The 14,016-nt window shown below is 38.7% G+C and overlaps 1 protein-coding gene across 1 annotated transcript in view; it reads left to right on the forward strand.

Annotated features, from left to right (window-relative positions):
* The window catches only part of PPP4R3A (protein phosphatase 4 regulatory subunit 3A), a 31,451-nt gene extending 18,526 nt beyond the window's left edge, over nt 1-12,925 (forward strand). Inside the window, exons 8-15 of the mRNA XM_083733114.1 lie at nt 557-688; nt 789-891; nt 1,983-2,141; nt 3,473-3,642; nt 6,277-6,419; nt 8,362-8,552; nt 9,516-9,742; nt 12,067-12,925. Of these exons, the coding sequence (XP_083589240.1) occupies nt 557-688; nt 789-891; nt 1,983-2,141; nt 3,473-3,642; nt 6,277-6,419; nt 8,362-8,552; nt 9,516-9,742; nt 12,067-12,165 (1,224 nt within the window). The 3' untranslated portion in view covers nt 12,166-12,925. The remainder of the gene's footprint in view (nt 1-556; nt 689-788; nt 892-1,982; nt 2,142-3,472; nt 3,643-6,276; nt 6,420-8,361; nt 8,553-9,515; nt 9,743-12,066) is intronic.
* Nucleotides 12,926-14,016: the final 1,091 nt, after the last annotated feature.

The raw sequence follows: 14,016 nt of genomic DNA on the forward strand, positions 1-14,016 counted from the left end.
AGCTGTTGCTGGGAACCTTGTCCTCTCTATTCTTTGAATGGGAGAAGGCGAGGAAACTTCATGCCAGGCCAGTGATGCTCCTATTAAGAACATCCTCCTATTTTGTGCTCAGCTACAGGATGATGTAGAATATCTCTGCCTTTTTCTGGGTTGGATTCTTGGAGAAAATGCAGAGAAACTTGATGCAGTACAGCCTCACTTGCTTCTTCATGAGTAGGCAGCATTCTGTCAGTTCCCTACTCCTCACATGGTAGTGATGCATCTATTGGAATTTGGAAAGTACATTTATATGTTAGAGTACTTGGCTAGCATCTGCATAGCTGCTTCAGGTAGGCCCAAGGATGTGTATCTATCCTGTGGGGTTGCAGACAATCCCATGTTTTTTGAAATTTTCCTCACTTCCAGAAACAGCATGAGTGGCTGCTATTATGAAAACACCCACCCACAGTTCCTGCTTAGATCCAGGCTTTTATCTAGAATTGCCTCCGGGTGTGTCTTATTTTGCATCTTAGTTGTTACTAACCAGTTCATTATTTAATTTTATTTTTTAAACCAGGATATTTTACTCATTAACCTCATCATAGAACACATGATTTGTGATACAGATCCTGAACTTGGAGGAGCAGTCCAACTGATGGGTCTATTGCGTACGTTGGTGGATCCAGAAAATATGCTAGCTACTGCCAATGTAAGCAAGTATTTATGTGCAGTCATAATATACGCCCCCAAGTTATTAAGGCACTTTGTATTATGTGCATTAGGTATAAATTTATTTATTTTTTCTGCAGAAAACAGAAAAAACTGAATTCTTGGGGTTCTTTTACAAACATTGTATGCATGTCCTCACTGCACCACTACTGGCCAATACTACAGAGGAAAAGCCTAGCAAAGGTGAGGCAAGAAATCTTTTCTTGAGGCATCATTTTCCCTATTAAAATGCTTTGGCAAGAGTTTTTTTTCTTTAAAAGCATTATACAAATAATAAACTGAATTATGCAAATAATCTGAACAAATTTCGTAACTAGTAAAATGACAGGGTATGTGTGGATGGAGCTGCTGTTTCAGAAGGAGTGGTGTGAGGCACATTGCCCTGTTTCATCCTTATCAATAAAATCCAGATCACTTACAGCTGGGGGGGGGAGGACAGTTTTTATTTTCATCAAGCAGGTCTTCCAGGTGTAGCACTTCAGAGCTTCCCATAATAGTCAAAATTCATGTACAGTGGTACCTTGGGATGCGAATGGGATCCGTTCCGGAGCCCGGTTCGCATCCTGAATGGAACGTAAGACGTGCCAGTGCACGGGTCGCGTTTTGCCGCTGCCACACATGCGTGTGACATCATTTTGAGCTTCTGCGTGAGCGGTGAAACCCGGAAGTAACGTGCTCCATTACTTCCGGGTTGCCGCGGAGCGCAACCCAAAAGCACTCAACCTGAAGCACGTTCAACCCGAGGTATGACACTAATAGAGATCTGAGCTTAGTCTTGGCCCAGTCACTAAGAATCATCCCTATACCTTTGTGCATAGCCCCATCCTTTGCAGTCATCCAGCACCTCCATGTGCTCCTAGCAAATGTGGTTTGAGTTTAAGGGCAGGTAGTAGAACCCTGCATGCCTGGATAGAAGGCACTTAGACTGTGTGTCTTGCTGTCCTCCATGTGTGCCTATGGGACTGGATTGTTCTTGTACATCTCATAAAATGCATCAAAATTGAACATGCAGCTTTTACACTAATAAAAAACTAAAAGATATCAAGTAGGTGGAATAATGTCTATTATGCAGTGATTTGTCTATGGTGCTGGAATCAGTTAGTATGTTTTGCTTTATATGCCAAACAAGTGGAACAGAAAATTAAATAAGCCCAATCTGATTTCTGTTTTTGTTTATGTTGCAGAAAATAAATTGTGAGTTGTTTTATGTATCAAAAAATAATTTAAAAATTGTTTATTTTTATGTGATTTTTATGTTGTCTGTTTTGTTTTAGATGACTTTCAGACAGCCCAGCTATTGGCCTTGATATTAGAATTACTAACTTTCTGTGTGGAACATCATACATACCATATAAAGAACTACATTATAAATAAGGATATCCTTCGAAGAGTGCTAGTTCTGATGTCTTCAATGCATGCCTTCTTGGCACTATGTAAGTATTTTCATAAAAATCATGGGAATTTACAAATAGTCATGTAAAACGCATAATCACAGACAGCTAATAAGAGCCATATTTAAAATCCCAGAAACTAATTAATCAGATCCAAGTAGCATTGATACAAAGCATACTAATAGACTGTTAAGTAAATCAGTTGTGGAAACAACATTAAAAAGATCTGAAGGCCTGGCCAGGTGAAGAGAGGCATATAATTAAGTATCAGGAAGCTGCCCTGCCACTACCTAGTAAAGCGTATTGCCAGAAAAGGGCATTGGCAACCAGGCAATAGTTGTCACACATTTCTGGATCCAGCAACAACTTCTTAAGGCGGGGATAAACTGTCCTCCTCATTGCAATGAAGTATTATTCACTCCCTGGGCCTTTCGCTCATTTTTTTTAGCATCAACCAGGGTTGAGGGAACAACCCTTCAAGCAGCTTGGTCACATCATCAGGTTGCAGTAATTGAAATTGATCTGACAAACTTGTCATTTGTGTGGAGCTGCTGCATGTCTCAACCAACCCAAACCATCTGAACTTTTTGTCTGGAGGATCAGCCATTGTGGTGCTTCCATTTGTTTTGGAGTGCAGCTCCTGTCAACACGGCCAATGGTCAGTGGTGATAGTCCAAAACAAGTGGAACATTGGCCTTGTTCACATATCATGGTTAGCCGAGTTAACAGACTGTACAAGTGTGCTAGCTTTTGGAGAGGAGCTCACAGCTGCTTTGCTACTCTCCTGTCCTAGCACAGCAGCTAAACCAAACTTAGTGTGTCCAAACCCAGGATTGTGATTAAGGTCTCTTCTCCTTAACCACTACCTGTAATCAAGGTTTATCCTATGGTCACAGTTCATGGTTGAGGAAGAGAGACCGTCACCATGATCCTGGTTTCAAAACAACATACTATTCCAAACCTTGGCTTAACTGCTGCGCTCTGCTGTGCTAAAGACTGGAGGGAGAGCAGAACAGATGTGAGCTCCTCTGCAGGAGCCCATTCATGCAGTCCTGGTAAGCCATAATAAGCATACCATAATAAGCAAACTAGAGGACTGGCTACCTCCGTTTTATGGTGTTATCTGTAACATAGTGACTTTTCTCTTTTTCGTAAAGAGTTTTATATGATACTGTGGCAGTCCTTTGTCAGTATATTCTCATCTGATTGATCTTCAGTGTTCTTGTTTGCTTTTCATCATCACATACTACTATGTAAAAGTGTTGTGAATTACTTAAGCTGTGGGCCGTTCTATTAAAGTTGGGGTACTGAGGATGTTGTTATTGGAAACCAAATGTGAAAATTGCTTTTAAACAATGATTTTTCTTCATTAGGTGCCCTGCGTTTTAAAAGAAAGATAATTGGGTTGAAGGATGAATTCTACAACCGCTATATAATGAAAAGTTTTTTGTTTGAACCGGTGGTCAAAGCATTTCTCAGCAATGGATCTCGCTATAATTTGATGAATTCTGCTATTATAGAGATGTTTGAATTTATCAGAGTGGTGAGTACCACTTTCTAGAGAAGGGTGGATGCTGACACTGCAGGTGCTGGTGTCAAAAACATTATTAACTCTGAGTATGTTGTATAGGAGGGAGTTGTAGATAAAATAAGGTAACTCCAAGTATCTTCTTGGAGAGAGAAAAAGAAAGTTTGCGGAATTTTAGAATAGGAGGCCTTTCAAGGCAGAAATATTTATTTTTTATATTGATCACCTCATTAGCGCTCTAGGTTATGTGCAGTACTTCAGTTTAAAACCTAAGTGCAAATGGTGACTGTCAAATTCAACACAAAAAACTAGACCAACACAGTAAAACCTAATTCTAATGACAATCTAATCACATTAATATTCTGGAGTGCTACAACAATTTCGCAAAAGCTAAAAACAAACTACCATAACTGTTTTTAACAACTACTGATGTTAAAAAATAATGTTTGGAAGATATTTTTAAAAAATATTAAATTGGTGTTAAAAGGCCTGAGAAGGGAAAACAGTCTTTGATCAAAAAAGTCATTCATGTAGTCACCAGGCAGGCACCTGGAGTGCGTTCACTAACAGAAAGAGGGCCACCAACAGGAAAGCCCTCTTTCACTCTCTTATAGCCACCTGCCACACTTAAGTTTGCTTATCTTAAGGCTTGGGTAGGTACATACTCACCCAATAGTCACATCATATTGATAGTGACAGAAGCATGAGAGATGCCACTGCTTCGTAGGGGAAAGCATTTGTGGTCAGCCTTGTTTATAAGTAGGAGTAAGAATGTACCAATGAGGGCAATTACTGTGAGTTGGGACATTTTGAGCCATTACTTTTGATACATATATAGAAGTTGAAAAGATGGAAATCCACCTGGTTCAGAAGATTGTGTCTAGTTCCCTCAAGGCCCAAAACAGAACTCTTCAAACAAATTACAACAACAACAATCTTTATTACGGTCCAGAGACCCAACAGAACATTACAAATCAATACACAGTTCATACAGCCTACCTCCAGGTTAATCAAGCATTTTGTTTAGAATATAGGGCTCATTTGTTCTTGCAACCACCGATAAAAACTTTGCCACTGCCAATGTTCTAGCTTTTATCTGGTCTTCCAGTAGGAACCTGACATAGTGAGCCTCTGATTTTCCCGGGAAAGGCACCAGCAAGGGTAGTATCCGTTCAGCCCTGGCCTGCTCATACTTTGCACAATGCAACAAAATATGATTTATGGAATTGATGTGTTGAGCACACAAGCAAAGTCTGTCCTGGTAGGGAACTCCTCTCAACCTACCATCCAGCACTGCAGAGGGGAAGACATTTAGTCTGGCTTTGGTGAAAAGCCTTCGATAGTTAGGTACTGTCAGGTTTTTGATGTAAGATGTTAACTCAAAGACATACCCATACTGAACTCCCGCTGCCAGTGGACCACAGACTGTGTGCGATCGAGATCGCAAGTCACTGTGTGCATTGTCCCATAATCTTTGCTTTAAAACCTTTTGGGCGCCTTCATAACCCAGGTAATACAGTTTGGGGGGGGGGGAGACAGACCAATAGAGGTGGCTTTTTTAGCCATGGTTTTCTGCCATTTGCTGACAAATTCCTCATTGGTCAAATGAGGGTACAGACCCTTCCCTAGATTAAACACTGAAATCCTGAGCCAATGTTTTAGGGCAGCCCACCACGCTCTAGCTGAAATTGGGCATTCACCAGCTTCCAACAGAAGTACGGAGTTGGGGACGCAGTAAGGTACCTGCAGCATCAAACAAATTAGATTGTAGTGCACTTCAAGAAAATAACGAGTGCCTAAGGTGCAGTACTGAGGCAGTTACTTGACTGAACACAAAGGAAAACCCATCTCTTAACTACCCAAGGATAGATGGTGGCTCACAGTGGGTCATCGCTACTGAAGCACCAGGATGTTGAAGATGAAGTTTTTGGCCTGGAATGTGGTGCAAACATTTTTTAAAATTGCAAGTTAAAAAGTGTTTGCAGATTTGTTTTATAATGTTAAAAACGTAGCAGTCTTCAGCATAGATAATCTGAGCAAAATTAAAATTTGCATGTTCTGGCTAATAGATATCTGGCTAGGCATCCTGCTCAAAGAGTAAAGGGGTTAGACTTCAGTTAGAGTTTATTGTAACAATACATTAGTGGCCATCTTTTTTTTTATCACAGCACCTCTTTCATGAACTGTAAAATTGTCACTTGTAATTTTCAGTTCCTGGAAGAAAAATGAGAATGGTTTTCCGAAATTTCGCTGTTTGCATATTTTCAGAACCAACTCCTGACTCAGGATTTTAAAAAGATTTCAAAACCATTCAAACATTTTGTTGGACATCATAACTTTCCATCTGTTTACTATTCTTTAATCATAGAAGACACTTTCTAAGTGCCAACAATGTGTCAGGGACTGATTAAAAACATGGTTCTTCCTAAAATTTTATATTTTGATTTGCTGCATACTTCCATTTGCTGCATTTTCTGTAATGACGGCCATGTTTACCTCATGCTGCTTAGTAGTTGTTTGGATGAAAAAATGACTAGGGAACAAATTTAGAATAATTCCCTTAAGCATTTTTAAAGAATTTTTTTGTGGCTTTTCTATGCTTCTACTTTTTAACATCTTTAATTGGAAAAAAATAACTTTATTTTCTAGGAAGACATAAAATCCTTAACAGCTCATGTAATTGAGAATTACTGGAAAGCACTAGAAGATGTAGATTATGTGCAGACATTCAAAGGTTTGAAATTGCGTTATGAACAACAAAGGGAAAGACAAGATAATCCCAAACTTGACAGGTTAGTGTACACCAATTATTATTGGCTCTTTCATAAAACATTTTCCTATTGAGGACAAACTAGGGAAAAATGAACAGCACACTTTGGTTCTGTTTCTCAGATGGCTGCTTTTAGTGTCAGTTGACTGACATATTTTTAAGTGAAGATCATTAAGTGAAGCTATAAGCCACTGAACTGTGTTGGAAGGATTCTTTAATTAAGCCATATCAGGATATACAGAGAAATATACATCTCCATACAATTGACCCAGATAATCTCTGGTGGATGACTATAACACACATGCTTATTTCCCAGTGCCAGAAAAAGACATAAAGCCCTGGAACTTATTCTGTGATGCAGTACCACGTAGGCTAAAATATTGTTCTGCCGGCTGCCAGCTTCATATTGCAGGTGTACTTTGTATGCATATCCAAAGTTTGCAAATCATTTGTGAGAGTGTCTCTCATTGCCCAGATCAAGCAGTTAAGACTTACCATTTTTGGCTAAATAAATGCACCTCCAAGGTAAGAAACCCATCAGTTTGGATTCAAACTACTTGTGGGCAGAGTTCTGTCCACAAGACTCTGCCATTGGAGCAAGAGTGGGAAGTGATTTTGCTCCCCCCCTTCCTCCTGCAACCCCTCATGTCCCCTTCAGAATAGCCTGGGAGATGGTGCTGGGGGCTGAAGGGGGAATCTGCAAAAATCCACCACCATCCCTGCTTTCCTCCAGCAAGAGCCTCTGTTTCATCTTTATCCATTCCGCAAACAGAAGCTGTCTATATACAGCTCATCAGTTGAAAGCACAAACTCTGTCTACTTTATCCCTATGAAGAAATGACTATTTCAAGCAAATTGTATTATCTCAAAATACACCTTCTTTGGAGAGGGAAACCCCAATAAAAAAGTGTGTGCATTGATTTTAGTTCGGTATATATATATATATATGTGACAACTATTGCCTGGTTGCCAATGCCCCTACTCAAGGTATCTCTCAAGTAATTAAAGAACAAAAGAAGAAAAGGCACACTAGCCTGGGAACTTCCTCTCTGCCCAGAACATTGGAGGCTAGACACCACACCCCCTCTACAGTATTTATAGGAACTCAAACATTGAGATCCCGCTCTGTTCCAGTAACAAGAAGCCGAAAGCACCAGCCTGAAGATGACGAGTGAGACCTCGTCGAAACGTCGCCTAGACACCCCAACTTTTACACGGGAAGACACCCGAGGACACCAAAACCTGCATTCCTGTACCCGTGAAAATCTACGAAAGCATATATATATATATATATATACTCACATATACACACATGGGGAGACACACACACTAACATTTGCATTCATTCCTTTTGGTCTTTAGATAAAAACCTTTGGCAGCCAACTCTTTTTAAAACATTCCATTTTGATAGATTTTCATCATAAAAGTACATATAGATTCTTCATGTTGGTACATGTTGGTCCCTCCCAACACTATGATTCTGTGTATTTTTGCAATTAAAAAATAAGGTGCACAATTTTTTTGTAAGTTGTCTCATTCATCTCAGTGCATCTTAGATGAGCGTCTCCCTGCAATTTTGAAGATTTTCAAACTTCAAAATGTTATACAACTTACACCTACAATATGTAGCTGGCGGTCAGAAGTGCCCTATTCTTTCATCAATCACCTGCATCAGAAAGTCATACAAGAGATGAGAAGATAAAAAGGCATGGAAACAGCGTCAGGAACACACACCTAAATGAAATAATGGTTTCTTGATGTGCATGTGGCTTAGCTTAATGCTAAAGCACATCCACAGCTTGCATAGTGATTGTCCTAGTATATTAGTTTCTAAAAATATTTCTTTAGGCATTGTATCACGTAGTTGTGTGAGAGAAATGTAAAGGTTTCGGCACATGGCTCATTTTTTTAGCTCTTGCTTTAGCAATATATGTAAAATAATTTTTAAAAAATTTTTTTCATAGCATGCGTTCCATCTTGAGAAACCATAGATACAGGAGAGATGCAAGGACCTTGGAGGATGAGGAAGAGATGTGGTTTAACACTGATGAAGATGATATGGAAGATGGGGAGGCTGTGGTGCCACCTTCTGACAAAAGTAAAAATGATGAAGATATTATGGATCCTATAAGTAAATTTATGGAAAGAAAAAAATGTAAGTAACTGGGTGGAGTTACTATATTTCAGCTTTAAATTTATTTAGCTACCATAGGGCTGTAAATGGATATTGTAAGGTTTAAATGGACATAGGGCTGTAGCTGTTTGTTGTGGGGGAGGAAGGGAAAGGAGATTGTTAGCCGCTTTGAGACTCCTGAAGGGGAGTGAAAGGCGGGATATCAAATCCAAACTCTTCTTCGGAAGCTCCCAGGTTCAATCCCCAGTATCTGCAGGTAGACAATACTATTGTGTAGTATATTATATTGTATTGTATTGTGTAGACAATACTAAGCTAGATGTACTTTGTCTGACTGTATACGGCTGCTTTCTGTGTTTCTATTGAGGAAGCTTTTAATGCAGCGGTTGCCCTCCAGAAGTAGCTGGACTACAACTTTTATCATCCCTGGTCATTGGCCAGTTACGGCTGATCCATCAGGGCGAATAGGACACTGCCCCACCAACCTTAACCTCCCCTTAGACCACGTCTGCCTGCCTTCTTCCTTCCAAACAGTGTTGCCCTTATAGAACTCATCAGGAAGGTGGATGGTGACAAAAGTAAAATTAGTTGGCTCTGCCTTTCCTTGGTACTAGATCCACCTACTCTTGGTCTTTCTGACTTCTACTCTACTAGTCCAATGGGCACCAGTCCCATTGGCCATCCTGACTGGGGCTGATGGGAGTTGGAATCCAGCAATCAATGAGAGCTGTAAGTTTTCCATCCCTTTAATGTACTCACAATAACTTTTTACACCAAAGGCCAGTGTGTGTGTATGCGTGTGTGCGTGTGTACAGCACAGCTAATTAGGCACAGAGCTGCCTCCTGCACTTTTAGACAGTAATAAATTCGTACTAAAATAAGCAGGAATGTAACATAAGCATGATAATAGCACTTTTTGTCTCCTTAGCCTGTTGGATTTCATAGTGGAACTTTTAATAAAGTTGTACTTGTTTTAAATTACAGTTAAAGAAAGTGAAGAAAAAGAGGTCCTTCTGAAAACGAATCTTTCTGGTCGCCAGAGCCCAAGTTTCAAACTTTCTTTCTCTAGTGGTACAAAGGCTAATCTCACCAGCCAGTCATCTGCAAGTAATTTGCCTGGGTCTCCTGGGTCCCCTGGATCTCCTGGGTCCCCTGGATCTCCTGGATCAGTTTCTAAAAGCACATCTCAGATGGCAGCTATAACTACCAAGGTACTATTTTCACTAGACTCAAATCATGCTGTTATCAGAACTATTCCGCAAGTCAGCCCGTCTCTGAATTTGCCATTTGGGAATCCATAGGTGATTTGGATGGAGTTTGTGGCTATCTCTCTGCCCCATGCTTTTAAGATGGTCTATACTTAAAAGTAAAGGAGACTTTAAAAGAATAGTTGCTTTTGTGCATAAATGCCCTTTAAAATATATACAAAACATACTGCCTTCAATAGAAATAATTTTAGGGGAATTCATCTTGTTACAAGCAAGATATTTATTTATTAATTAATGAGTTTATTACTATGGTTTTGTCAATTTAGACTCCTAACAGAGTTGCTTAGGAAAGACTTCTACCTCCCCTGTATATTGACTGAGATTTGGGATCAGTCAAATCAGGGAAGCACAGCTAATTTATTAACAGAATGTATTCTGTCCTTTGGAACCAAGTCCAAGTGTAAACACTGAATATAAGCCATATGTTAAACAAGATACATGATAAGAATTATGGCATTATTTTAAACCATAGCAGCACAGCCTTCCTGCCCTATGCTGTTTCTAAGCAGAGTACTTGGAAGGTAACTATGTCTATGTAGAACCGCCAGCTTCAGTCAGCCAGGTCTCTTATTATACATACCAGGTTAGTTTCTTCTTCTAAATTAAATCCTATATGTTAGGTGTGTGGTCTGTGTAATTCTAATTCATTTTTTAGAAGTAAACTAGGGTTCAATGAGTAATTTGGTGTGAGAAAAGAGGACCAGAATATGGGGGAGTTTTAGTGCCCTAAACTCTGTTCCCCAATATTGGCCTCTTACTCTTCCAGTGCTATGCTATTCCCAGTGCTGTCTGTGGTTCCACCACATCAACATGTTCCAATCATTGTTAGCATTTGCTTACTTTTCATATCTCAATCATTTTTGTACTTTTATGTATTCTTGGAGCAACTTCAGAATGCCACAAAACAGTCACTTGTCTCAAAAATCAGCTCCGCTGTATAGGTCTCCTTTACAAGGAGACTTTTTCTTTTTCTTAAGACTTGGTTTGTGGTTGCTATAGTCTTGAAACACCATTTAAGTTATTAAAAGCATGAAATGTTTTCTAGAGTTCTAGAGGTGGTGATGAGATGAGGCAAAAGGAACATTTTTAGTTTTCAGCCAAGTATTGCTAAGCCCCAGCACAGTTGCTTAAGCAGTTCGGTTGCTTTCGATGCTCGTGCATTTTGGATTTTAGGATTAGAATCATTCTGTCATAGAGTTGAAAGGGGACCACAAGAATAATCTAGTTCAGCCCCCTGCAGTGCAGGGATATTTTGCCCTGCGTGGGGCTAGAACCCAGAATTCTTCCCCTAAATTGCACTCCATGTAACAAGCAATATTTTATGAAGTGAAGCTTATTTATTTATTTGTGCCTAGTCTGTCTTCTGAGAAACTCAAGGCAGCATACATGAGGTTCTTTTTATCATTGCAACAAACCTGTGTGTAGGTTAGGCTAAGAGATGGTGACTGGGCAATGGTCGTGACTGAGAGGGAAATTGAATCGTGATCTCCACAGTCTTATTCTGACACTCTAACCACAGTGTTTCCCTTGAAGTAGACTTTACTATGACCTCTTTCTAGGATTGCAGTTTTGAAATGTGTACTTTTAAAATCCATCAAAGATGGTATGTCTTTATCTGCGAAACGCTGTGATTGCTTTGACCCACTAATATATATATATATATAGTAACATAGTGATAGTGTGTTTATACTATGGGGCTGGTCTGCATGCATCTGTCATATATACATATATCATGTTATACTATCTTATCCCTCCAGAACAACCCATTGTATTTCTGGGAAGGGGCTATTGGGTTGTTGTTTTTATTTTTATTATGTATTTTGTGGTTTTATATCTTGATTTTATTCTGTGAATGGCCCTGAGACCCCTGGGTATAGGGTGGTATAAAATTCAATTAATAATAATAATAATACCCACATTATTAATCTTTGCTTGCATAGCACTGTGTGTTCCTTTGTATGTGTTAAGCCAAGTACAGCTGCTTTTAGCTGCTCATCATACCTGAGCATTGTGCCCCTTAATTGCTAGCGAGAGTCATCTAAGTATGTATATTTTGGTTAAGATAAGAACCTCTTGCACAGTATAGGAATTAATGGCGATGCATTGCATTTATGTTTTGTCTCTGAATATTGTAAATTGTGAATTTGTATCCGTGTGTTTTACATATATATATCAACTTATTGGAGTTTTAAGCAGATCATTTTAAGTCCATTTGAAGGATGAAACTCTGGAATAGCTAATGTTTGTAAATCTTTTTTTCTTTTCAGGGAGGCCTAGTGGGGCTTGTAGATTATCCTGATGATGATGACGAGGATGATGAAGAAAGCATACCTTTATCACAGAAAGCAAAGCTAGAGTCCTCATAATGACAGCTCTGAAAATTAATATCGGTTGAGGGATAAACAAAGTTTCCAGAGGGGGAAAAGTTTATAATTAAAAACTATAATTTCTAATGAATTACTGTGTATAACACAGATCAACTTTTAAAACATGGATTTCTGCTAGTCAAGTGCCAATTTGAAGGAGCAGAAGAAGAGGAAATACTATGCTTTATGGAAAAGACATGCCTTTGACCTCTCCAGCTTGGACCACACATTGCCCTTTTCTCAGGGAAGGAAACGGAAAAAAATATATATGTAAAAGCCAACAGGGCAGGAGTTTTGGTAGTGGAACTCTGGATTGGCTGTTCAGTTTGTTACAATCAGAATATGCTTTCTTGGACCATGTACAAGACTTTGAAGAAAATGCTTTTTCTGCCCTAATTCTTCACTAGCTAAGAATGCCAGCAGTTTCTTTGTCTAAAGAGACCTGCCTTTGAAACCATACATTCTGAACATTTTAGTCAAGCTACAACAGGTTTTAAAGAAAAACTCATTGGGGGAGGGCTGAACATAAGTTTCCTCTTTTCTTTCTTTCTTTTTTTTTAAAAAAAATAATCTGTTCCCTTTTGCCCTTTAAACTGCAGATTTTTGTTTGGAGCTAAGGGATTTGTCTATCCCTTGATTAAAGATTGAATGGAATTCTAGATGTGGTCACTTTTGTGTCATATTTTTATTTTGCCCCGAGTGTATGCTTAGTTGTTGAGTATATATTTGGGACCATTAAAATTTTTTTGATGTAATATAATCTCACTGTTGTGCTGGTACCTGTTTCACATGTGTAATTCTGTTCTGCATCACAATTCTTGATATGTTTAGGATTTTATGGGAGATGGTATAGTTTTTATTGAAAAAGAGCAAATGAATCTTGCCACAATGTGCATACAAAAGCAATACTATTTTGTGACTAAATATTTTATATTAAACTTTACATCATCAACTGTCTTGAAACAATTCAGGGAAATAGGTTGTTTTATAAAAAAATAAAAAATAAAATAAAGAAACCTATAAATATGAAATTAGTATTCCAAAGAGATTTTGAAATTTCCTAGCTTGGAACCATGCTGGTACATTTAAATCAAATTTGAAATGGTTATTTAAGAGTACTGACACATTTGAGTTTTTAAAATAAAAACAAATAGAAATGAAACAATTTACTGCATTAGTGGCATTATTTAAAAACTTCTGACTCCCTTTGGAATACCAGTTTTACTTTCACAGATTATGCTGGGGATTTGAAATATTAATGTGGATTCAGGTTATTAATCTATTCTAGTTCTTTATAGGAAAATATTGGTATAACACTGACTATCTTTTGTCTGCTCATTGCAAACTGGACTAAAACTTTGGATTCCATAAGATAGTTATAAGGACTGAATTTCCATTTGCTGGAAACATGTTACTGGTTGCTTGTTAAGGAGGTGGAGAGAAGACTACAATTTAGGATGTGTTCTATTGTATAACTTCCAGAGAGATTTCTCAAGTTGGAATAGTAATAGTTCTTGGGTGAACATGCACCTCTGTCCCTTCCTGCAAAGAGGAAATATCAAGTAGTTGAAAAGTATCCTATTCATAGAATCAAAACACCACCATCTTTCCAGAAAAAGTTCCATTCACTTATCTCTACAGAGGGGAAGAGTTGCTCAAGTTCAGGTTTTGAGGTTGATACATTCCCTGGAAAGTATTGAGTCCCAGTATAACCCAGTCATCCCACCATCTAGAATCAACTCTCAAGAGCTGCTTCAAGCAGCACTGATGGTTTTGCCCGTTTTTATACTACAGAATATCCCTTTATGGCCTTTAAGCCCTGAGGGGTAGTTTGAATTGTATAAACTTGTA

This window comes from Podarcis gaigeae (assembly GCF_964106915.1).
Source record: "Podarcis gaigeae genome assembly, chromosome: 1".
Classification (NCBI taxonomy): domain Eukaryota; kingdom Metazoa; phylum Chordata; class Lepidosauria; order Squamata; family Lacertidae; genus Podarcis; species Podarcis gaigeae.